Source organism: Salmo salar, chromosome 01 (assembly GCF_965601325.2).
Source record: "Salmo salar chromosome 01, fSalSal1, whole genome shotgun sequence".
Classification (NCBI taxonomy): domain Eukaryota; kingdom Metazoa; phylum Chordata; class Actinopteri; order Salmoniformes; family Salmonidae; genus Salmo; species Salmo salar.
The window spans coordinates 174,334,915-174,362,551 of NC_138291.1; the positions used below are offsets into that span (position 1 = coordinate 174,334,915).

Sequence of the window (27,637 nt, forward strand, 5' to 3'; positions counted from 1 at the left end):
CTGGATTCCTTCACATGGATAACACACACACACACACACAACACTGTGGATTCCTTCACATGATAACACACACACAACACTGTGGATTCCTTCACATGATAACACACAACACTGTGGATTCCTTCACATGGATAACACACACACACACACAACACTGGATTCCTTCACATGGATAACACACACAACACTGTGGATTCCTTCACATGGTTAATACTGTTGACTTTGTGAAATGATGAAGACAAAAATCAGGCATTTAAAGTTGTTTATTTCATACTTAAGACTGCATGTTATGGTTGCATGCAGTGAAATACTAGGCTGTTTTCTGTATACATGGAAACGTAGTGTTAACTGAGTGATGTCAGAATAGTTTTCAGAAGTAGCAACATTAAAATGTAGATAAACGTACATTCATTTCTCTGAGCATACTGCCTGCTGTAGAAACTAATTTGGAGGTCCAGTTGAGATCTGTACATTCCAAACACTCTTTTCATGACAACACAAAAATTCATATATAAAAAAAAAAAAAAAAGAGATATACCTGTAAGAAATAATACAATCTTTTTCAGTACATATAATACTGTACCAGTAATCGCTCTAAATCTGACCTGGAACCAGATGGGCAGGGAACTTGCATAGCACTGCTTTACTTTTAGTTAAATTTAACCACAAGTCACAATGTCCTTATTAACGGATCAATTTAAAATACAATATTTTTTTTATGTAGTAATTCATAGAATTTTTAAATTAACATGAAACAGTTTGTAATTCCTGGGTATTAAGATCTTTGGCAACAGATCAAGTCTAAAGATGACTTGGAGCAGAATTCATAACGGCATGTCAAGCAGACATTGAATAAAAATTCATAAGGCATTGTAAAAAGGCAAATATACATTTGTCAAACAGTTTTTCTACCGATTCCCTACCTGAAATGACACCATGTCACATACTAGTGTAGCATATTTCAAGGGGACCTGTTGTATTGGTTAGTGTCACATGTTGGCTTCCTTAAAGTCCTCTTTCTATTCTACACTGCATTCGGAAAGTATTCAGACCCCTTGACTTTTTCCACATTTTGTTTCGGGACCTTATATAGACAGGTGTGTGCCTTTCTAAATGATGTCCAATCATTTGAGTTTACCACAGGTGGACTCCAATCAAGTTGTAGAAACATCTCAAGGATGATCAATGGAAACAGGATGCACCTGAGCGCAATTTTTGAGTCTCATAGCAAAATGTGGATAAGTAAAAGGGGTCTGAGTACTTTCCAAACGCACCAGAAATTTAACTTGGCCAGTTTGTAGAGATTAGCGCCCACTTCTAGACTACGCTCTTCAGACGACAGGTGAAGCTAACACAACGAATGATAAACAGTACAAAGCTCACTAGCTACTGAAGAGGCTTTTAAATTGAGTGGACTTTTCATTGTGAGGCATTACTTCAGTCCATAGACATACATGGTCCTAGTTAGTATGAAGAAAAAATATGACATTCTGGAACACTTTACCATCCTAGGAACACAGTCATCTTCATTAGGGCCCGACTAGCGGAAATTAGCATTTCTTATTGGACAGGTCCATGTAGCTCCTCCCTGTTTTCTACGGTTTGGTGCCTAGCTCCTCTGGGACATTGCTGTTTGAGACCGACGAGATCTGTTGCTTACATTCATGTACAGCATATGTGTTTGTAAGGATGAAAATCAGATGTTCATCATTGATTAGTAATGCCTGACCTGTGTCTATAAACTCCTGTCTGTCATGTGAACTGATTGAGATGGTGGTTGCTAAGAGAAAAGACGTGATACATTGCCTGTCTAGTCTTAACTACAGGATATAACGTCTCAATCAGAATCACATGTATTACACTATGATGATATCAGAGAACTATAGGATATAACGTCTCAGAATCACATGTATTACACTATGATGATATCAGAGAACTATAGGATATAACGTCTCAGAATCACATGTATTACACTATGATGATATCAGAGAACTATAGGATATAACGTCTCAGAATCACATGTATTACACTATGATGATATCAGGAAAGTGGTCTATTTGCTTAGAATGTTAAAACAAAAACTCCACATACAAGCTGAAAGCTTGGAGCCAAACTGTCATCCACTTAAAAAGAGACTTAATGAGGCAAGTTAGGATGTCTGTAGGAAGTTCATGATGGGTGCAAAAATACTATGCCGACGTAATTCATCATTTGAAAGCTTGAAATGAATGTCTGAAATGAACCAAGGCACAAAGGAGGGATAAATGAATGTCTGAAATGAACTAAGGCACAAAGAAGGGATAAATGAATGAAGTGAGACGACTTCGAACTAAAGTCACCATTTGTTCTCCTCTCTTAACACTGTTGCCTATGGCCCTTCAGCTGAGGCATGTAGCTAGGAGCAAGGCCTGGCTGTCCGTCAGGGGACTGTCCCTCATCTGTGGGTGTGGTCTGCTGTGACCCCTCCTCCAGAGGGCAGAACCGGAGCGAAGCCAACCCCTGCTCCTCCATCTCCAGCTGGTTCCTGTCCCCCGGGTCTCTGCTTTCGATAACCCCAGGTGAACGACTGAAGTAGGGGTTCCGCTGGTGGGACTGCCCACTACCCTCCTGGCTCTCCTCGCTGTCCAGCAAGGGTTGGGTGGACTCGGAGCGGGCGAAGCTGGGCGTCTGGGACTGTGAGGAGCCGCACTGGGGGGTCTGGAGCAGAGTGCAGGGGGACTGGGGGAGAGGGCAGGGGGACTGGCCCTTGTAGCCGTTGGATGCCACCACCGACGAGTACTGGACGGTGCTGGTCGTGGTCTGGCCCGAGTCACCGCCTTCCTCGCTGTCCGAGACGCTCTGGCGTGGCGTCGACATGCAAGAGGAGCCGCCAATGCCGCTGCTGTGCTCCTCCGACAGGTACTTGTCCTTCTTGAGCGGCAGGCCCGCCTTGTCCTCTTCGCACAACGACTTCCTGTCGAATACGTCCACCTCCACCACACTCACGTCGCCCAGCACACTCTCCTTGGGACTGACAGCCTGAGATTGAAAAGGAGGGTTAAGTCAAGTTCTATGTAAAGTCTATTTCACATCCATGTTATTATACACCGAGACATTTTTGTTGTTGTGAAATGGTCAAATGACTGAAATGGATGCACATCTGCATCTAGCAACATGTGAATAGTGAATAGAAAGGCTTAGTAATTAGGGCTGTGAATTGCCAGGGACCTCTCACAATACGATATTATCACCATACTGAGGGACCTCGCCTCCCATGTGGCGCAGTGGTCTAAGGCATCGCAGTGCTAGCTGTGCCACTAGAGATCCTGGTTCGAGTCCAGGCTCGCAGCCGGCTGCGACCCAGACACCCATGGGGCGGCGCACAATTGGCCCAGTGTTGTCCGGGTTAGGGAGGGTTTGACCAGCAGGGATGTCCTTGTCTCATTACACACTAGCGACTCCTGTGGCAGGCCGGGCGCAGTGCACGCTGACACGGTCGCACGGTGTTTCCTCCGACACATTGGTGCGGCTGGCTTCCAGGTTAAGTGGGCATTTTGTCAAGAAGCAGTGCGGCTTGGCGGGTGTGTTTCGGAGGACACACAGCTCTCGACCTTCGCCTCTCCCGAGTCCGTACGGGAGTTGCAGCGATGAGACAAGACTAACTACCAATTGGATACCACAAAAATCGGGGAGAAAAAGGGGTAAAAAAAAAAAAAATACATACCAAAAAAATAAGGGACCTCGCCGTACCACCACCACCACCACGCAGAGGGACCTCGCCGTACCACCACCACCACCACACAGAGGGACCTCACCGTACCACCACCACCACCACCACGCAGAGGGACCTCGCCGTACCACCACCACGCAGAGGGACCTCGCCGTACCACCACCACGCAGAGGGACCTCGCCGTACCACCACCACGCAGAGGGACCTCGCCGTACCACCACCACGCAGAGGGACCTCGCCGTACCACCACCACGCAGAGGGACCTCGCCGTACCACCACCACGCAGAGGGACCTCGCCGTACCACCACCACGCAGAGGGACCTCGCCGTACCACCACCACGCAGAGGGACCTCGCCGTACCACCACCACCACCACACAGAGGGACCTCGCCGTACCACCACCACCACCACGCAGAGGGACCTCGCCGTACCACCACCACCACCACGCAGAGGGACCTCACCGTACCACCACCACACAGAGGGACCTCGCCGTACCACCACCACCACCACGCAGAGGGACCTCGCCGTACCACCACCACCACGCAGAGGGACCTCGCCGTACCACCACCACCACGCAGAGGGACCTCGCCGTACCACCACCACCACGCAGAGGGACCTCGCCGTACCACCACCACCACGCAGAGGGACCTCGCCGTACCACCACCACCACGCAGAGGGACCTCGCCGTACCACCACCACCACGCAGAGGGACCTCGCCGTACCACCACCACCACGCAGAGGGACCTCGCCGTACCACCACCACCACGCAGAGGGACCTCGCCGTACCACCACCACCACGCAGAGGGACCTCGCCGTACCACCACCACCACGCAGAGGGACCTCGCCGCCACCATACTGGGGCCCCCCACCATACTGAGGGACCTCACCATATCACCATACTGAGGGACCTCACCATATCGAGGGATCTCACCATATCACCATACTGAGGGATCTCACCATATCACCATACTGAGGGATCTCACCATATCACCATACTGAGGGATCTCACCATATCACCATACTGAGGGATCTCACCATATCACCATACTGAGGGATCTCACCATATCACCATACTGAGGGATCTCACCATATCACCATACTGAGGGATCTCGCCGTACCACCACCACCACCACGCAGAGGGACCTCGCCGTACCACCACCACGCAGAGGGACCTCGCCGTACCACCACCACCACCACGCAGAGGGACCTCGCCGTACCACCACCACCACGCAGAGGGACCTCGCCGTACCACCACCACCACGCAGAGGGACCTCGCCGTACCACCACCACCACGCAGAGGGACCTCGCCGTACCACCACCACCACGCAGAGGGACCTCGCCGTACCACCACCACGCAGAGGGACCTCGCCGTACCACCACCACCACCACGCAGAGGGACCTCGCCGTACCACCACCACCACCACGCAGAGGGACCTCGCCGTACCACCACCACCACCACGCAGAGGGACCTCGCCGTACCACCACCACGCAGAGGGACCTCGCCGTACCACCACCACGCAGAGGGACCTCGCCGTACCACCACCACCACCACGCAGAGGGACCTCGCCGTACCACCACCACCACCACGCAGAGGGACCTCGCCGTACCACCACCACCACCACGCAGAGGGACCTCACCGTACCACCACCACCACCACGCAGAGGAACCTCGCCGTACCACCACCACCACCACGCAGAGGGACCTCGCCGTACCACCACCACCACGCAGAGGGACCTCGCCGTACCACCACCACCACGCAGAGGGACCTCGCCGTACCACCACCACGCAGAGGGACCTCGCCGTACCACCACCACCACCACGCAGAGGGACCTCGCCGTACCACCACCACCACCACGCAGAGGGACCTCGCCGTACCACCACCACCACCACGCAGAGGGACCTCGCCGTACCACCACCACCACCACGCAGAGGGACCTCGCCGTACCACCACCACCACCACGCAGAGGGACCTCGCCGTACCACCACCACGCAGAGGGACCTCACCGTACCACCACCACCACCACGCAGAGGGACCTCGCCGTACCACCACCACCACCACGCAGAGGGACCTCGCCGTACCACCACCACCACCACGCAGAGGGACCTCGCCGTACCACCACCACCACCACGCAGAGGGACCTCGCCGTACCACCACCACCACCACCACGCAGAGGGACCTCGCCGTACCACCACCACGCAGAGGGACCTCGCCGTACCACCACCACCACCACGCAGAGGGACCTCACCATATCACCATACTGAGGGATCTCACCATATCACCATACTGAGGGATCTCACCATATCACCATACTGAGGGATCTCACCATATCACCATACTGAGGGATCTCACCATACTGAGGAGTAGATACGATATGATTCGATATATTGTATTTCGATACTGCGATTTTATTGCGATATGATGTTACAAACATATCACTCACTACATGTCTGCTGCAGAGAGACGACGAGTTTTGATTAGTCATGGAAATAAAAGTTCTGAAAACATGTTGGCCCGCCATTTAAAAAGAAGATGGAGAACAAGCTATAGAAGGGGGAATACCCTTGGCGCAGGTACAGCCGACTAGCGCTAGCTAACGTTAACTACATAGCGAAAATGCAATCCCTGGACTGAAAAACATACCATTATCTTCAAGGATTTTGCAACTCATGAATTACATTTATAATTCTCATCTTGAACTGAAATGGAATTGAGCCCAACCCTGAGGGCCATAGCTAGAGAGCGCGAGGAGGGCCATAGCTAGAGGGCGCGAGGAGGGCCATAGCTAGAGAGCGCGAGGAGGGCCATAGCTAGAGGGCGCGAGGAGGGCCATAGCTAGAGGGCGCGAGGAGGGCCATAGCTAGAGGGCGCGAGGAGGGCCATAGCTAGAGGGCGCGAGGAGGGCCATAGCTAGAGGGCGCGAGGAGGGCCATAGCTAGAGGGCGCGAGGAGGGCCATAGCTAGAGGGCGCGAGGAGGGCCATAGCTAGAGGGCGCGAGGAGGGCCATAGCTAGAGGGCGCGAGGAGGGCCATAGCTAGAGGGCGCGAGGAGGGCCATAGCTAGAGGGCGCGAGGAGGGCCATAGCTAGAGGGCGCGAGGAGGGCCATAGCTAGAGGGCGCGAGGAGGGCCATAGCTAGAGGGCGCGAGGAGGGCCATAGCTAGAGGGCGCGAGGAGGGCCATAGCTAGAGGGCGCGAGGAGGGCCATAGCTAGAGGGCGCGAGGAGGGCCATAGCTAGAGAGCGCGAGGAGGGCCATAGCTAGAGAGCGCGAGGAGGGCCATTGCTAGAGAGCGCGAGGAGGGCCATTGCTAGAGAGCGCGAGGAGGGCCATTGCTAGAGAGCGCGAGGAGGGCCATAGCTAGAGAGCGCGAGGAGGGCCATAGCTAGAGAGCGCGAGGAGGGCCATAGCTAGAGAGCGTGAGGAGGGCCATAGCTACTCCAAGTAGTGAGGAGGACCATAGCTACTCCAAGTAGTGAGGAGGACCATAGCTACTCCAAGTAGTGAGGGAAGTAAAGTAGATGAATCTCTACTGATAACCGTAATCCTAAATGCAAAGAAACATTTAAGGTGACTCTATAGCGGTCCATATTGTGTGAACGGTGCGAATAAACAATTATTTTGACCTGTTGGTCCTATCACCTGTCGTCTAGGAGAACCACACGTACTGCTCACACAACCACAATGACTCATATGGACGTTACGATCAGTGGAGAGTAGATGGGATCCCAGTAAATATTCATAGTTCATCACAGATAAACTTAGTGGCCTCCGTAGTTATTAGGACAGTGACATGTTTTTGTTGGTTTGGCTCTGAAATGATACAATGACTGAGGTTAAAGTGCAGACTAAGTTTTCATTTGAGTGTATTTTCATCCATACCGGGGGAACCGTTTAGAGCCCCCCTCCCCCATTTCATGGGAGCAAAAGTACTGGGTCAAATTCACTTGTGTATTAAAGTAATAAAAAGTTTAGTATTTGGTCCCATATTCAAAGCACGCGATGATTACGTCAAGCTTGTGAATACACATTTGTTGAATGCATTTGCTCTTTGTTTTGGTTGCGTTTCAGATTATTTTGTGCCCAATAGAAATGAATGGTAAAAATGTATTGTCATTTTGGAGTCTCTTGTATTGTAAATATTAACAACAATGTTTCTAAACACTTCTCCATTAATGTGGATGCCACCGTGATGATGGATAATCCTGAATGAATCGTGAATAATAATAATGATGAGTGAGAAAGTTAGACACACATATCATACCCCCAAGACATGCTAACCTCTCACCATTACCATAACAGGGGAGGTTAGCATTTTATATTATACCCCCAAGACATGCTAACTTCTCACCATTACCAATAACAGGGGAGGTTAGCATTTTATATCATACCCCCAAGACATGCTAACCTCTCACCATTACAATAACAGGGGAGGTTACATTTTATATCATACCCCCAAGACATGCTAACCTCTCACCATTACCATAACAGGGGAGGTTAGCATTTCATATCATACCCCCAATACATGCTAACCTCTCACCATTACAATGACAGGGGAGGTTACCATTTTATATCATACCCCCAAGACATGCTAACCTCTCTCCATTACAATGACAGGGGAGGTTACCATTTTATATCATACCCCCAAGACATGCTAACCTCTCACCATTACAATGACAGGGGAGGTTACCATTTTATATCATACCCCCAAGACATGCTAACCTCTCACCATTACAATAACAGGGGAGGTTAGCATTTCATATCATACCCCCCAAGACATGCTAACTTCTCACCATTACCAATAACAGGGGAGGTTAGCATTTCATATCATACCGCCAAGACATGCTAACTTCTCACCATTACCAATAACAGGGGAGGTTAGCATTTTATATCATACCCCCAAGACATGCTAACCTCTCACCATTACAATGACAGGGGAGGTTACCATTTTATATCATACCCCCAAGACATGCTAACTTCTCACCATTACCAATAACAGGGGAGGTTAGCATTTCATATCATACCGCCAAGACATGCTAACTTCTCACCATTACCAATAACAGGGGAGGTTAGCATTTTATATCATACCCCCAAGACATGCTAACCTCTCACCATTACAATAACAGGGGAGGTTAGCATTCCATATCATTCCACCAAGACATTGTAATGGTGAGAGGTTAGCATGTCTTGGTGGAATGATATGGAATGCTAACCTCCCCTGTTATTGTAATGGTGAGAGGTTAGCATAACAGGGGAGGTTAGCATTTCAAATCATTCCACCAAGACATGCTAACCTCTCACCATTACAATAACAGGGGAGGTTAGCATTTGTGGAGGGGTATGATGTTTGTGTGTCTGTAAATTTCACACTTGTCATTATTCACAATTCAATTAAGATTTTCCGTAATCATTGTAGCATCCACATTCATGCAGAAGTGTTAAAAAAACAATAAATTCTTATTTTCAATAAAAGTGACTCCAACATGACACAATACAATGACAACAGTTCACCCGATATGGATGAAAATACCCTCAAATTAAAGCTGACAGTCTGCACTTTAACCTCGTAGACATTGTTTGGTTTCAAATCCAAACTGTTGAAGTATAGAGCTGAAGGAAGAACGCGTCCCTGTCCCAAAAATTACTAAGTCACAAGCGACTGAGCCAGTGTGATGTTGTATAAAGTTTGAAAATACAGCACTCTCATAGATCAGCACAGGAGGCACTTGAACTTACTTTGGAGGGGAAATCAGGCGACCAGTTAGCGATAGTGCTGTTGGAGGGATCTGGAACCGGTGGCCAGATCTTTTTTATCCTACAGAGGAAAAGGACAGAGCTTCATTAGAACACGTTGTATAGGACTCATCCCAAATGGCACCATATTCCCTATGGGCTCTGGTCTAAAGTAGTACACTATATAGGGAATAGGGTGTCATTTGGGACGCAGGTTTAGTATCACAAACACACACTAGCCTTGTATTAACATGAGTGAAGGCTCTTGACCAATGGACAAGGGCGCTAGGAATAAGAGTCTCTCCATACACATTCCTATGTTTTTCCTTGGGAGTGTTAACTTGTTAAAACACAGACCCGCTGATGTGTGTTATGCAGCGTTTGTCCCAGCAGTAACGCGTCAGCAAGAGAGCATGGTTGAACTAATCTGCCATCAAGTGTGGAGGAAATTAATATTCATGACATACTATGCTGTTTTTTGACTTAAAGAATTGTCCATTGTTATATGATAGTATTTTTTACTGATACAAACTTGTCTTGTGTGACTCAGTCATAAAATCTGAGCGTATAGATTTATGAGCCGTTTGGGTGTAACCGCAGTATGTGTTTACGATCAGCAGGAATTTAGCTATGTGGGAAGGAACAGAGAATTGTGGCGATATCAGCTATCTTGATCTAAACAGACGAGCTAAATAACTTTTTACGTGTTCCCAGGGCCTGTTTCTGTACATCTGCATACTGTCGAAAATAAAAGGATGTACTTTCCATAAAAAGGAGACAACTTGATTGGTGAAGCTTTCAACTGTGCACTATTCTTAGTGATGGTTGATCGATTCATTTTTGCAAATCTGATAATAAAGTTGTTTGAAAGAATCTGCGGTCTCTCTTCCTATAGAATTTCTGCCACACAAGTTTCAATAAACATTGTTGAGTACTTGAAGTCAAAAGCGCAATCGTGACAGAATATTAAAATATGTCTGACTCGGAAGGGGAGGGTGGGGGTTACAATGAATGTGTGTTCACAACCCTGAGTCAATGCTCTTACAACTCAACATCACACTGAAGCAATTGTACACATTCAAACATAAAATGTAGAGTAGTACATTCTATTTCAAACAATTCAATAGTGTGTGGTTGTGACTTACAAGTCAATTTTGTACATGCAGAGGGACACAATTAACACTACGACAAACAGGAAGCCGATGCACACAGCCACCACGATGGCTTCAATCTGCCCAGGAGCTGAGGGACAAACACATAGAATTACATAAAAAGGACACTAAAACAGACAACCATCTTGGTCAGGAAAACATTCCTTAAAAATAAAAAAAAAAAAAAGTACAACTACTGCAGGGAAAAGAGCCAGGAGGACACACTGAATAGAATCAAGTAGAAACTATTAAATGTATTTGCACCTTAAAGTGTTGAGGACTGGAGGTCTTAACTAGACATATTGCAGATTGAGTCAATGTCAGGATGTTACATAGACAAAGCATTATCGGGATACAAAATATATAGAACAGTACTGGAATGGAACATTCGGAAAGTATTCAGCCCCCTTCCCTTTTTTACACATTTTGTTACGTTACAGCCTTATTTTAAAAAGGATTACAGTTCTAAAAAGGATTTTCCTCAATCTACAAAATAACAAAAATGTGGAAAAATTCAAGGGGTGTGAATACTTTGAATAGACTGTATATAGAATGAAGTGTCCGTTAAACAATGCTTCACTCACCATACATCAGAGTATTGAATGACAGGTCCGAACCATTTGTAGAGCCTCGTACTGTAGAGGCCATGATCCGCACCACCTGCTTACTGTTGCTGGTCAGGCCCTCCACTGTGTAAGAGTAGGTGTCCGGGGAGACAACTATTGCTGAACAAAGAAATTCATACAAACTCATGTTTTTCCTGATCGCAGGTGTAAATGTTTAAGTCAGACAAATACCAGCCCTAACTGTACTTACAAATATCAGTACATCCTGGTATATCTAATAACAGTAAAGGAGATCCATAGTCAGAACAACATATTTCATAAAAAGGTATGATTAAAGGGATACTTCAGGATTTTGGCAATGAAGCCTTTTATCTACTTGAACTTCCTTCAAACTGCACGCAGACATAAAAATGGTATCCACGAGTTAATCTGACTGGGGAAGTAGATAAAGGGCTTCATTGCCAAAATCCTGAGGTATTCCTTTAAGTACACCATGATTATATTGGAGAAAGCGACACCTTTAAGTAGGGACGCCTTTAAATTGATCATGCTGTGAGATGGAAGTTATTTTCTGGTTGGTTGTGAACAAACTTGTCCAACAAAAATATAGGATATATTTGTGATCTTAAGGGGGAAGGAGTTACAGGCTTTATGTTTTCTATTCATTTACTGAACAAAAATATAAAAATGCAACATGTAGTGTTGAGCTGAAATAAAAAGATCCCAGAAAAAAAAAGTTTCATACGCACAACAAAGCATATTTCTCTAAATGTATTGACATCCCTGTTAGTGAGCATTTCTCCTTTGCCAAGATAATCCATCCACCTGACAGGTGTGGCATATCAACAGGTTGATTTAAACAGCATGATCATTACACAGGTGCACCTTGTGCTGGGGACAATAAAATGTCACTAAAATGTGCAGTTGTGTCAAACAAAATGCCACAGATGTCTCAAGTTGAGGGAGTGTGCAATTAGCATGCCGACTGCAGGAATGTGCACCTGAGCTGTTGCCTCCAATGTCGTTTCAGAGAATTTGGCAGTATGTCCAACCGACCTCACAGCCGCTGACCACGTGTAACCATGCCAGCCCAGGACCTCCACATCCGGCTTCTTTACCTGCGGGATCATCTGAGACCAGCCACCTGATGAAACTGTGGGTTTGCACAACCTAAGAATTTCTGCACAAACTGAAACCGTCTCAGGGAAGCTAATCTGCACGCTCGTAGTCCTCACCAGGGTCTTGACCGGACTACACTTCGGCACCCTAACTGACTTCAGTGGGCAAATGCTCACCTTTGATGGCCACTGGCACGCTGGAGAAGTGCGCACTTCACGGATGAATCCCGGTTTCAACTGTATCGGGCAGCATTTAACACCATGGTACCCTCCAAACTCGTCATTAAGCTCAAGACCCTGGGTCTTGACCCCGACCTGTGCAACTGGGTACTGGACTTCCTGACGGGCCGCCCCCAGGTGGTGAGGGTAGGAAACAACATCTCCACCCCGCTGATCCTCAACACTGGGGCCCCACAAGGGTGCGTTCTCAGCCCTCTCCTGTACTCCCTGTTCACCCATGACTGCATGGCCATGCACGCCTCCAACTCAATCATCAAGTCTGCAGACGACACTACAGCGGTAGGCTTGATTACCAACAACGACGAGACAGCCTACAGGGAGGATGTGAGGGCCCTCGGAGTGTGGTGCCAGGAAAATAACCTCACACTCAACGTCAACAAAACAAAGGAGATGGCTGGACTTCAGGTAACAGCAGAGAGAGCAGCCCCCTATCCACATCGACGGGACAGTAGTGGAGAAGGTGGAAAGTTAAGTTCCTCGGCGTACACATCACGGACAAACTGAAATGGTCCACCCACACAGACAGCGTGGTGAAGAAGGTGCAATAGCGCCTCTTCAACCTCAGGAGGCTGAAGAAATTTGGCTTGTCACCCAAAACCCTGACAAACTTTTATAGATGCACAATCGAGAGCATCCTGTCAGGCTGTATCACCACCTGGTACGGCAACTGCTCCGCCCACAACCGCAAGGTTATCCAGAGGGTAGTGAGGTCTGCACAACGCATCACCGGGGGAAAACTACCTGCCCTCCAGGACACCTACACCACCCGATGTCACAGGAAGGCCAAAAAGATCATCAAGGACAACAACCACCCGAGCCACTGCCTGTTCACCCCGCTATCATCCAGAAGGCGAGGTCAGCACAGGTGCATCAAAGCTGGGACCGAGAGACTGATAAACAGCTTCTATCTCAAGGCCATCAGACTGTTAAACAGCCATCACTAGCATTGAGTGGCAGCTGCCAACATACTGACTCAAATCTCTAGCCACTTTAATAATTCAAAATTGAATGTAATAAATCTATCACTAGTCACTTTAAACAATGCCACTTTATATAATGTTCACATACCCTACATTACTCATATGTATATACTGTACCATCTACTGCATCGGCCATCGCTCATCCATATATTTATATGTACATATTCTTATTCATTCCTTTACAATTGTGTGTATAAGGTAGTTGTTGTGAAATTGTTAGATTAGTTGTTAGATATTACTCCATGGTCGGAACTAGAAGCACAAGCATTTCGCTACTCTCGCATTAACATCTGCTAACCATGTGTATGTGACCAATAAAATGTTTGATTTGATGGCGTCGTGTGGGTGAGCAGTTTGCTGATGTCAACGTTGTGAACAGAGTGCCACATGGTGGCGGTGGGTTTATGGTATGGGCAGGCATAAGCTACAGACAACGAACACAATTGTATTTTATCAATGGCAATTTGAATGCACAGAGATACTGGGATGAGATCCTGAGGCCCATTGTCGTGCCATTCATCCACCGCCATCACCTCATGTTTCAGCATGATAATGCACAACCCCATGTTGCAAGGATCTGTAAACAATTCCTGGAAGCTGAAAATGTGTGTAAGGCAGCATGTTACAGTTCCCGCCAATATCCAGAAATTTCACACAGCCATTGAAGAGGAGTGAGACAATATTCCCACAGGCCACAATCAACAGCCTGATCAGCTCTATGCGAAGGAGATGTGTCGTGCTGGATGAGGCAAATGGTGGTCACACCAGATACTGACTGGTTTTATGATCTACTGATCCTTTTTTTTTTTAAGGTATCTGTGACCAACAGATGCATATCTGTATTAGAGCCTAATACATGCATTTCATTTGATTGATTTCCTTATATGAACTGTAACTCGGGTTAAATCGTTGAAATGTTGCGTTTATATTTTTGTTCAGGGTACTATAGTAATACATCTACAAGGTGGGCTTCCTTACAGTGTTCCTTGCCTCCCGTGATGTAGAATATTGTGTAGTTTGTGATGAAGCCTAGCCGTTTGTCCAGTGGAATCTCCATCCATTCCACCTCAGCGTTGCTCTTCCCTGTTCTCCTCACTTTCACAGAGGGACCCTCCAGTGGAGCTGCATCAACCAGGACCGGTGGGGGGGAAAACAGCAGTTAACATTATTCAACATTTACATGTTTGCCACCAGCTACTGTAGCAAATATCATAACACTGGTATATCAATGATTGAAATTTATGTGGCGATTTCAGAGACACAGATAAAGCCTAGTCCTGGACTGAAGAGTTATTTCAGTGGAGATTCTTCATTGAGCATGCTTTTTAGTCCAGGAATAGTTTTAATCTGTCTGTAAAACCAGGATTACTCTTAATCTGTGTCTGTGAAACCACTCCTATAGATACTACACTGTCTATACTGTAGTGACTAGGACTAGTTAGATTTCTTACCTCCTTGTTCCAGAAAGGATGCAGTGGTTAATGGTTTCCCAGTCCACCCAGAATACATGGGATACACAGATATATTGTAGAGCTTGAATCTCTGAAGGTTACCTTGATTGGGAACAGTACAATAACATTTAGATTTATTTCATCACAGTTTTGATTGATCAACAGGTTTTTCATAATCATTTAGTTGATGGGTTTGATTTAACCTCTCTAGGGTAGGGGGCAGTATTTTCACATCCAGATTTAAAAAAATGTACCCGATTTAATCTGGTTATTACTACTGCCCAGAAACTAGAATATGCATATAATTGTTTGATTTGGATAGAAAACACCCTAAAGTTTCTAAAACTGTTTGAATGGTGTCTGAGTATAACAGAACTCATATGGCAGGCAAAAACCTGAGAAGATTCTGTACAGGAAGTGCCCTCTCTGACCATTTCTTGGCCTTCTACACTCTCTTTATTGAAAACTGAGGATCTCTGCTGTAATGTGACACTTCCTACGGCTCCCATAGGCTCTCAGAGGGCGCCAGAACGTTGAATGATGACTTTGCAGCCCATGGCAGAAAAACAGTAGCGCATTTGGTAAGTGGTCGATCTGAGAACAGTGAGACGGGCGCACGCATGCATGTGAAGAGGCCATTTTCAACTTTGAGTCTTTGAACGAAAACAGGGTTTCCCGGTCTGAATATTATCGCTTTTTTACGAGAAAGAAAATCACATAAAAATAGATTGTAAACAGCGTTTGACATGCTTCGAAGTACAGTAATGGAATATTTAGAAATGTTTTGTCACGATACGCGTCCGCGCGTCACCCTTCGGATAGTGTCTTGAACGCAAGAACAAAACAGGGGATATTTGAACATAACTATGGATTATTTTGAACCAAAACAACATTTGTGGATGAAGTAGAAGTCCTGGGAGTGCATTCTGACGAAGAACAGCAAAGGTAATCCAATTTTTCTTATAGTAAATCTGAGTTTGGTGAGTGCCAAACTTGGTGGGTGTCAAAATAGCTAGCCCGTGATGGCGAGCTATCTACTCAGATTATTGCAAAATGTGCTTTTGCCGAAAAGCTATTTTAAAATCGGACACCGCGATTGCATAAAGGAGTTCTGTATCTATAATTCTTAAAATAATTATGTTTTTTTGTGAACGTTTATCGTGAGTAATTTAGTAAATTCACCGGAAGTTTGCGGTGGGTATGCTAGTTCTGAACGTCACATGCTAATGTAAAAAGCTGTTTTTTTTATATAAATATGAACTTCATTGAACAAAACATGCATGTATTGTATAACATAATGTCCCAGGAGTGTCATCTGATGAAGATCATCAAAGGTTAGTGCTGCATTTAGCTGTGGTTTTGGTTTTTGTGACATTATATGCTAGCTTGAAAAATGGGTGTGTGATTATTTCTGGCTGGGTACTCTGCTGACAATCTAATGTTTTGTTTTCGTTGTAAAGCCTTTTTGAAATCGGACAGTGTGGTTAGATTAACGAGAGTCTTGTCTTCAAAATGGTGTAAAATAGTCATATGTTTGAGAAATTGAAGTAATAGCATTTCTAAGGTATTTGAATATCGCGCCACGGGATTCCACTGGCTGTTGAGTAGGTGGGACGATTTCGTCCCACATACCCTAGAGAGGTTAACTTGTCATTTTAAATCTAACTCATCCCTAGTCAACATGATAACCATCAAAACCTGTAGAAAGACATACACGGTGTAGCCAAACTACAAGACAATCGTCAGTTAAAACATGGCATTGTTAGTTTTTACTCTGTTTAGTTAGAACCTAACAGACTACGAAAAGCTCCAACCAAGTTTATTCACCTACTGGTTCAAACAGCTGCAACGACAAAGACATGTTTACACCAGCACCAGTATTTATACCTTCCTCCTACGCTGAGTCTCCTCCTTACACATCTGGACAGACAACACATCTCTGTGGCTAGACAAGACTTTAGTAATGCCTGTTCTTTCTCACTTCCTCTTACTTTACCTCGGCCCAAATTCCTCACTCCTCCCCAACTCCACCCCAACTACCTTATCGGTTTGACTGAAACCAGACTGTGGCCCTTCAATAACATGTTCTTCCTGCACTCCCCTTTCTCACTCAGTAGATTTCCATAACCCCAGTTCTAATATGGTAACATGAAGAAGGATATTTCACGTTTAGAAGTTACCACCCATCAGCATGTGTCTCAGTCTTACCTTTAATGGGTGCCTTCCTGTTGTGTCTAGGTTCTCTCTGCCAGTCTATCGCGCCGTCGCTGACCGAAACCCACTCCAGGACATACTCAGTCACCCCTGTGGCCTCCACATTGGGGGGCTGCCACTCCACCCACAGCCTACTGTCCTGGTTAAAACAACTGAGCGATGCCACTGGAGGGGGCTCTGAAATACACAGCACACACAGATACAACATGACATCATGATAGGAGCATCTCAAAACCAGTCAGTTAACAGAACACATCACTATTGTCTCTTTTGACCAACATTCAGTTGTTGCTTTGAGAATTGTACTAACATAAAACGTTATTATATTACACCCAATATCATTCATTATTGGTAACATTTTACAAAGGAAGAATGAGAGAAAACATAGCTGATAAGGTCACACACCATGGGCCAATTTAGGAATGCCCAAAGAAGCTCGGGGAGACTCGCCAACAGAATTCCAAGCCTTCAATTCAATGGAGCCTCTTCTCTTGTCAGACAGTGGAATCTGGTAAAGGGGGATAATTTTCCTCTCCTGCGACCTGGAGTTCAGCTCAGAGCCATTGACCGGCACAACCTCCCAGGCTCCATCTTGGATCTTGATGTTGTAGCCTCGTATTCTTCCATTGGACTCCACTGGATCCTATGATGGGAAGAATGCAACGATCAAATCACCACAGGGTTCTACACTGACCTTTGTTACAAGGAGCACCCAAGATGAGAAATGTAGGCGCACACAAAGAAATGTAGGAGCATAATTCAAAATATTAGAGGTATTAAAGCTAGAATCCTTCATTTTTCTAGGCGCACTGGAGCTCGTAAATTAAAATTCCAGGTCGCACAGCAAAATATAAAATGGTTGCACTGTAGAGCCCTGCACCAATAATTATTTAAGCCATATAGCTAGTGATAAATCAGTAGTATGGTCAGCGTGGCCTTTATTACCTTACATATCACTTCCACTCGCCGCTCACTTTTGCCTTGACTGGGAATGACCACTCTCCATAGGTCTGGTTTACTTGTAGGCTCTGGGTAAAGAAGAGAACAGGAAATCACACAATTCATTAATTTCAAACATAATGATACAACGTGGATAGTCCATATAGACTACCTACCTGGATCACACTCAATATTATTGCACTTAAATCACTCACACTGTCACCACTTCAGTTCTACAGCTTTACATGGTTGCCCACAATGCTAAATGAAAGATGATAGTATGACATATGCTTGTGGTCATGGCTACTCACTGTCCTCTGGGGTCCTGGCGGTAGTGTTAGTGCTCCAGTCACTCCAGTAGCCGTTGCCCGTGTAATGCATACAGCGGACCTGCACTACGTACTCCATGTCTGGCTTAAGGTATTGGAGACGGAAAGACTCCTTGCTACTTTCAGTGTCATTTGGGGGTACCTAAAAGAGTCAATTAAATGGATATGACAACTGACAGACATGAGGGTGCAACAAACTTGTGCGTACAGAACGCTGACTTGAAACAGCTCCAACAATACAGATGAGAGTAACATGTTCAATAAGCATTTCTCTACGGCTGGCCATGCTTTCCACCTGGCCACCCCTACCCCGGTCAACAGCACTGCACCCCCCACAGCAACTTGCCCAAGCCTTCCCCATTTCTCCTTCTCCCAGAGCTGATGTTCTGAAAGAGCTGCAAAATCTGGACCCCCACAAATCAGCCGGGCTAGACAATCTGGACCCTTTCTTTCAAAAATTATCTGCCGAAATTGTTGCAACGCCTATTACTAGCCTGTTCAACCTCTCGTGTCGTCTGAGATTCCCAAAGATTGGAAAGCAGCTGCTGTCATCCCCCTCTTCAAAGGGGGGGGGGACACTCTCGACCAAAACTGCTACAGACCTATATCTATCCTACCCTGTCTTTCTAAGGTCTTCGAAAGCCAAGTTAACAAACAGATTACCGACCATTTCGAATCCCACCGTACCTTCTCCGCTATGCAATCTGGTTTCAGAGCTGGTCATGGGTGCACCTCAGCCACGCTCAAGGTCCTAAACGATATCTTAACGGCCATCGATAAGAAACAGTACTGTGCAGCCGTATTTATTGACCTGGCTAAGGCTTTCGACTCTGTCAATCACCACATCCTCATCGGCAGACTCAACAGCCTTGGTTTCTCAAATGATTGCCTCGACTGGTTCACCAACTACTTCTCCGACAGAGTTTAGTGTGTCAAATTTGAGGGCCTGTTGTCCGGACCACTGGCAGTCTCTATGGGGGTACCACAGGATTCAATTCTTGGGCCAACTCTTTTCTCTGTATACATCAATGATGTCGCTCTTGCTGCTGGTGATTCTCTGATCCACCTCTACGCAGACGACACCATTCTGTATACTTCTGGCCCTTCTTTGGACACTTAACTGACCTCCAGACGAGCTTCAATGCCATGCAACTCTCCTTCCGTGGCCTCCAACTGCTCTTAAATGCAAGTAAAACTAAATGCATGCGCTTCAACCGATCGATGCCTGCACCTGCCCGCCCATCCAGCATCACTACTCTGGACGGTTCTGACTTAGAATATGTGGACAACTACAAATACCTAGGTGTCTGGTTAGACTGTAAACTCTCCTTCCAGACTCACATAAAACATCTCCAATCCAAAGTTAAATCTAGAATTGGCTTACTATTTCGCAACAAAGCCTCCTTCACTCATGCTGCCAAACATACCCTCGTAAAACTGACCATCTTACCGATCCTCGACTTTGGCAATGTCATTTACAAAATAGCCTCCAACACCCTACTCAATAAATTGGATGCAGTCTATCACAGTGCCATCCGTTTTTTCACCAAAGCCCCATATACTACCCACCACTGCGACCTGTACGCTCTTGTTGGCTGGCCCTCGCTTCGTACTCGTCGCCAAACCCACTGGCTCCAGGTCATCTACAAGACCCTGCTAGGTAAAGTCCCGCCTCATCTCTGCTCGCTGGTCACCATAGCTGCACCCACTCGTAGCACGCGTTCCAGCAGGTATATCTCACTTGTCACCCCCAAAGCCAATTCCTCCTTTGGCCGCCTCTCCTTCCAGTTCTCTGCTGCCAATGACTGGAACAAACTACAAAAATTTCTGAAACTGGAAACACTTATCTCCCTCACTAGCTTTAAGCACCAGCTGTCAGAGCAGTTCACTGCACCTGTACATAGCCCATCTATAAATAGCCCAAACAACTACCTCTTCCCCTACTGTATTTATTTATTTTGCACCCCATTATTTCTACTTTCCACACTCATCTACTGTCAAATCTACCATTCCAGTGTTTTAATTGCTATATTGTATTTACTTCACCATGGCCTATTTATTGCCTTTACCTCCCTTATCTCACCTCATTTGCTCACATTGTATATAGACTTATTTTCTACTGTATTATTGACTGTATGTTTGTTTTACTCCATGTGTAACTCTGTGTTGTTGTATGTGTCAAACTGCTTTGATTTATCTTGGCCAGGTCGCAATTGTAAATGAGAACTTGTTCTCAACTTGCCTACCTGGTTAAATAAAGGTGAAATAAATACAATAAAATGTTTGATTCACTGTTGAGAACACCTAAGAATAGGATAGATGACTTAATAAAGGCCCAGTATGGATCTTTGTGGGCGACTTCACCAAATTCACATAGAAATGTGAGCTATAGATTCTCATGAAAGCAACTCTGATAAGCAGTAGAACCGTTCGATGTGCTCTATTTTTATTCTTCCTGTCCTCGCGTTCCGCTTTTGCGTCTTTTTTTACTTTCGGTTTTGAACACCAGCTTCAAACAACTAAAAAGAATACATTTTTGTTACTGAAAATATATTTATTAGCCCGCTGATCAATTTCCCCAAATAAATGTGGGTGGGGAGACTGAGTCGGGGTCTCAACTTACTGTTGAGTTAGAATAGCAGAGTTTCTCTCTTGTTATGTCAGTCACTAATAGTCACTCAATTAGCCCATGTCAGCTAAATTGTTTTAGATTGGTAAGTTAGCTGGCTGCTAGACTATCTAAACTTGTAGTAAGCATGGTTGAATTACTGACCGGGAGTCCCCATTGATCATCAGATGATATATTAACTGCAAACATGTGTCTTCACCCAATGGCAAAATGTGTAGAATTGCAAACTTTTTTGCTCTGCCTGGAGTACCCCTGAACTAACCCCTCATGGGCATTTTGTTAATGGCACGTATCCTTTCCATTCATTTTGGATAAGACTACACAACAGATGGACGTAGACTTATCTCGACATTAGTCAACTTCTGAAGTTTAAAAAAAACTTTGAACAAACTGAATTTGCAGTGAATCATCCCTTTAACTTGCACTGAGATTGTTGCCATTTACCTCAGTCCAGTCTCCAGAGCCCACAGTGCAGAACCTGATGTTGTATTTTAGCTTGACAACAGTTTCATGGATAGGGTGCTTCCAGCTCACTAAGAGAGTCCGGGAAAAGTTCTTCTCTGAAATAATATTGACGTCTGATGGGGGATTCGTTTTCACTGCAAAAAAAGGTCACACACACCATTAAACTCTGGAGGAAGATAATCACTGTAACTTAAAAGGGCATTTGGAATTTCCGTTTGCCTTCACTTACCCATGTCATTAGGATCATTTATGAACAGAATGTCCGATCGAACCTTGCCCAATTTGGTTTCCACTTCTACCCATATATCCAGTTCCATATAGCTTGGAAAGGTGCTGAAGTAGATGCATCCACTGCTTCTCTGAGATTTGGTGCTGTAGTTCTGGTTTGTGGCACTGCAGAAGAACAAACACATCTTGACACACCATTTTGGAATCAGACAACAAAAAAAGTACATAATCACAATAATGTACATTTTTAAACAATTAGAATATCAGCAATTTACACAAGACACACACTTTTAATGGGGTTCTCAGAACTGGAGCCAGGTTTTCCATTCACTGATTATTGAGAGCTATTGACAACTAAATGTTGATATCAATCATGTATCTAACCCCATTTAACTTTCTCACCCATCACCGTAGCCTCTATATGACTTGGCTGGCCTTCCTTAGCTCATCGTAGACTAAGTCATTGGTACGTTTTCATTCATAAGGCCACACGGAGACAGCTCTCATTTTACCTGAGTACCTACAGTGAGGGAAAAAAGTATTTGATCCCCTGCTGATTTTGTACGTTTGCCCACTGACAAAGAAATTATCAGTCTATCATTTTAATGGTAGGTTTATTTGAATAGTGAGAGACAGAACAACAACAAAAATCCAGAAAAACACATGTCAAAAATGTTATAAATTGATTTGCATTTTAATGAGGGAAATATGTATTTGACCCCTCTGAAAAACATGACTTAGTACTTGGTGGCAAAACCCTTTTTGGCAATCACAGAGGTCAGACGTTTCTTGTAGTTGGCCACCAGGTTTGCCCACATCTCAGGAGGGATTTTGTCCCACTCCTCTTTGCAGATCTTCTCCAAGTCATTAAGGTTTCGAGGCTGACGTTTGGCAACTCGAACCTTCAGCTCCCTCCACAGATTTTCTATGGGATTAAGGTCTGGAGACTGGCTAGGCCACTCCAAGACCTTAATGTGCTTCTTCTTGAGCCACTCCTTTGTTGCCTTGGCTGTGTGTTTTGGGTCATTGTCATGCTGGAATACCCATCCACGACCCATTTTCAATGTCCTGGTTGAGGGAAGGAGGTTCTCACCCAAGATTTGACGGTACATGGCCCCGTCCATCGTCCCTTTGATGCGGTGAAGTTGTCCTGTGCCCTTAGCAGAAAAACACCCCCACAGCATAATGTTTCCACCATGTTTGACGGTGGGGATGGTGTTCTTGGGGTCATAGACAGCATTCCTCCTCCTCCAAACACAGTGAGTTGAGTTGATGCCAAAGAGCTCCATTTTGGTCTCATCTGACCACAACACTTTCACCCAGTTGTCCTCTGAATCATTCAGATGTTCATTGGCAAACTTCAGACGGGCATGTATATGTATTTTTGAGCAGGGGGACCTTGCGGGCACTGCAGGATTTCAGTCCTTCACGGCGTAGTGTGTTACCAATTGTTTTCTTGGTGACTATGGTCCCAGCTACCTTGAGATCATTGACAAGATCCTCCCGTGTAGTTCTGGGCTGATTCCTCACCGTGCTCATGATCATTGCAACTTCACGAGGTGAGATCTTGCATGGAGCCCCAGGCCGAGGGAGATTGACAGTTCTTTTGTGTTCCTTCCATTTGCGAATAATTGCACCAACTGTTGTCACCTTCCATTCCAGCCTTGTGTAGGTCTACAATCTTGTCCATGACATCCTTGGAGAGCTCTTTGGTCTTGGCCATGGTGGAGAGTTTGGAATCTGATTGATTGATTGCTTCTGTGGACAGGTGTCTTATATACAGGTAACAAGCTGAGATTAGGAGCACTCCCTTTAAGAGTGTGCTCCTAATCTCAGCTCGTTACCTGTATAAAAGACACCTGGGAGCCAGAAATCTTTCTGATTGAGAGGGGGTCAAATACTTACTTCCCTCATTAAAAATGCAAATCAATTTATAACATTTTTGACACGTGTTTTTCTGGATTTTTTGTTGTTGTTATTCTGTCTCTCACTGTTCAAATAAACCTACCATTAAAATTATAGACTGATCACTTCTTTGTCAGTGGGCAAACGTACAAAATCAGCAGGGGATCAAATACTTTTTTCCCCTCACTGTACATTGTCCTGCAGACAAATATCGGCTACTCTCACACGGCCGTATCTTGTTGACCGTGCCTAAGGCCCATACTGACCAGCATAAATGTAAAAATAATAATAATAATCACTCCAGTTCTCTGCCCCCATCCACTTGGAACGAGCTACAGAAGGACATGAACTTACAAGAGCTCGTCTCTGAATGTGTTCACAGTAAACTCTATGGTGGACAATTGGGGGGTGGGCTGTCAATGTGTTGACCCTAGATGCACCACACCTCCCCAATGCTTCATGTCTGCTCAATGTGTAAATGTATGTTTTTAAACTGTAGTACTTTGTTGTAAAATAGATTTGTTTATCTCAATGAGACCAACCTGGTAAAACAACATAACACACGTGTATAGGGACACTCACATTACACTTCCAAACAAGGTGAATGTTGGGCTTATCGTCTTGTCCATTTTCCCAGGCTGCCATGTGCACGTCACATTAGGGGAAATCTGTCGGCCAGACTGGACAGCCATGCAGGACAAATTCTCAGGCTTCTCAGGAGGATCTAACCAAGAAACCAAACAGCTGCTGTTATTTCATGCGAGAGAAACAAAACCAACAGCCACTGACCTACTGCACTGAGCAAGTTTGGATCAATTCATTTTGATTCAGGAAGTCAATTGAAACTGAATTGACCCCAACCCTGACACAGAGAAAGCTTTAGGGTCCTTCAGTGTGAATATGAAAGAAAATTGCACATTAAATATTCCTTTGGAGGAATTTGTATTTTATTTCTGTACTAAATGTTAGCATTTGTATCCAAATGAATTACTCAGAAATTAGATTGAAATAGAGATATTTACCAAATTAAGACCTAAATTCAAACCTAAATTACAGGCAATTACTTATATTACGTGGACATTATGTTACATTTTCACATGAAATAACCCTTTATTGATGTGAAATCCATGGCATACTTACACTCTTTGGTCAATTCAATCCCATGGATTATTTTACTTTTGTTTAAGAATGAGGGAGATTCATTCTTTTTACAAAGTAACCATTTTCCAGTTTCCCTGGTGATCAGAATGGTTACGTTAACAGCTGAGTCGTTTATCTTGGTGTACTGCTCTTTGGGCACTGTGACGCCACCACTCGTCCAGTAGATGTCGTCCGCTGTGGCTTTAGCAGCTTCATAGACTACACAGGTAGCGGTAAATTCCTTCCCAATTTCCACTGTTGGAGATTGTGGGACTATTGTTCCGTAGGCTGGGAAAGAACCTTTAAAAAGACCAGAGCGCACATCAAGTCAATGCTACTAGGAAATGTACGGTGAATTTTACACAGAGGGAAAAGGACAAGTACAAAGCTCACTTTCATTTAAGCACAGCAACTTTAAAGGGTTTATGTGCAGTAGAGGTTTATTCAAACCTCGCTCTGGATAAGAGCGCCTTCTGAACAGTGCTTAATTACAAACATTTTATTTTAAATGTAGTGGTACACTTACTAGAAGTGAGCCTACAGGCCAGACATGCCAAGGCCAGAATCTGCAGCAAACGGTATGACGACTGGTCCATGATGCCTGAGGGAAGATTCACAGACTCACCAAGACTAACCTACATTTTATCCCATCACTGGTACATGGGTTAGCCACCTTATTTTATATTGCGTACTTTACCAATTAAGTCACAGTTAAGTTTTATGAGGCCTTCACTCTGACTAGGGACTATAGCGAATTAAACTAATGATGAAGCCAGATAGGTATAGCTAAAACCACAAAAGTATGGATAGGTACTGTTGCTAGCAATATTATTAGGAACAAACAGTAGTTAGCTAACTTACTCACTCACTCTTAGCAGACAATCATATGACAGCTTCAAAAGAAATACAATATTATCTTGCTCTGCCTGCTAACGTTACTTGTAAAAATAACTCCATCATATGAAAAACGTATCAATAAGGTTATAAAACGTGATTATTTTAGCTAGCTAGGAAAATACCTGAATGCTGATTGTGTTTGCTGCTCACTGTCCAGAAACCTATCAGCTTTAGATGTGGTTCTATTTGACACCTTCATCAAATGTAGATAGGTTTTTTTATTAACCTTAATTTAACTAGGCAAGTCAGTTAAGATCAAATCATTATTTACAACAACGGCCTACTCCGGCCAAACCCGGACGACGCTGGGCCAACTGTGCGCCGCCCTGTGGGCCTCTATATCACGGCCGGATGTGATACAGCCAGGATTCGAACCAGGCTGAGATGCAGTGCCTAAGACCGTTGCGACACTCGGGAGCAAACAGTAGCGAGCAACATAAACGTTAGCATATACCTAGCAAGCTAAATATAAATAATTGGGATGTTTGGCGTTACAAGGGTGTATTGAAAAGGTTTAGCCTATAGGGTCTGAACGACGTTAGCTAGCGTAGCCAACTAACATTAGAAGACCCAGACAAGATATGACAACAAAAATACTCACCTTTTATGTACTTTTCTTGTTTGGTTCCTCCTTTATTTGTAACGCTATATAATCTTACTTAGCTACATAAAAGTATTTAGATGTAACATATTTTAGCTAAAACCATAAGATACCTCTTCTAAGGCTACCTTAACTTTTACTGTCGCCACTTCCAGCAGTACATTGCATAATCATCACAAGTTATAATGCGAGCGGTGCAAATAATACAGATATATAAACATAACCATCGAACTAAGTATGTGTCCAGTTTGACAAATACTTGTCTAGAGATCTGTGCAAACTAAGTGCGCTAAATGGTTTCCCTTGTGATTTGCCAGAAGAAGTGTCTGTCTCATAAATACTTACCAATCAAAACGCATACAGTACGTTACTGTTTTCCAGTTAGTCTCCACCCATTTTCTCTAAATGCGCCACGATAAGCCCCCGGGGGTGTATTCATTACGACAATTCTGTTGCAAAACGTTTTTTTTTAACGGGGCTAGATGTACTTGAATTTGTCCAATAGTTGCAACATATATGCAACTGTTTGACTAATGATTTACACCAAAGATATGTGTATAAACTAACCCAATGGGAACAAATGAGTCATAGTGGGCAGAACGAGCGAGGAGGGCGGCAGAGACAGCGCGAGCTAGCGATTTCCAATTGGCGCCGTTCTCGGAGATATTTGCATATTTCCGTTAAGGGAAACGCCTCTACAGTGAAGTGCGCGTGTCCAATAACTAAATTCGCCCTTGCACTCCTAACCAACGCTTTTTTTTATTTATTATTTTGGTACAGGGTAAAATGTATAAAAAATATAGTCCACTCTGTTCGTAACATATTTTAGTTTTGGAAACAGAAAACTGTATTGAAAGCAAATGTTTCATCAATGCGAAAATTATCATAATATCGACCAAAATCCATCTTTGCTCTATTTTCTCATACTGGGAGTCCTCTCATCAAATCTAATGTTATTTGTCACAAGCGCCGAATACAACAGGTGTAGAAATGCTTACTTACAAGCCCTGAACCAACAATGCAGTTCAAGAAATAGCGTTCATAAATTCAGAGCGATTCAGCGATTCGCGTTCAGAGCGACGACGGTTTATCAGAGCGACGCGACCGTTCATCAGAGCGACGCGACCGTTCACGAGGAGCGGTTGGATTGATTTGATCCGAGCGGTTCTGACCTCACAACTGCAGTCAAGCACCCAAGCTAACTGGCTAAAGTTAGATAGCTTCCTAGCTACTTCCACACACAAATGAGAGAACACTTCACTCGGACCATTTTTCTGGCCCTAACAGCGCTGGTTAGGCTGTTTTCATGTTATCCATAGCGTTGGTGACTAACTGTGCTTCTGGC

The 27,637-nt window shown here is 44.9% G+C and overlaps 1 protein-coding gene across 1 annotated transcript; it reads right to left on the reverse strand.

Annotated features, from left to right (window-relative positions):
• Positions 1 to 248: 248 nt before the first annotated feature.
• LOC106571489 (interleukin-6 receptor subunit beta) lies at positions 249 to 26,590 on the reverse strand. Its single transcript, XM_014144654.3, has 16 exons — positions 26,293 to 26,590; positions 25,321 to 25,395; positions 24,795 to 25,094; positions 24,237 to 24,378; positions 21,751 to 21,914; positions 21,501 to 21,655; positions 18,410 to 18,569; positions 18,105 to 18,187; positions 17,565 to 17,802; positions 17,154 to 17,336; positions 14,946 to 15,047; positions 14,473 to 14,616; positions 11,175 to 11,315; positions 10,585 to 10,681; positions 9,443 to 9,521; positions 249 to 3,018 (listed from the first exon to the last, which is right to left on the reverse strand). The coding sequence occupies exons 2-16, from the start codon at positions 25,388 to 25,390 to the stop codon at positions 2,356 to 2,358; spliced, it is 2,721 nt and encodes a 906-aa protein (XP_014000129.1). The 5' UTR covers positions 25,391 to 25,395; positions 26,293 to 26,590; the 3' UTR covers positions 249 to 2,355.
• Between the last annotated feature and the right edge of the window lie 1,047 nt (positions 26,591 to 27,637).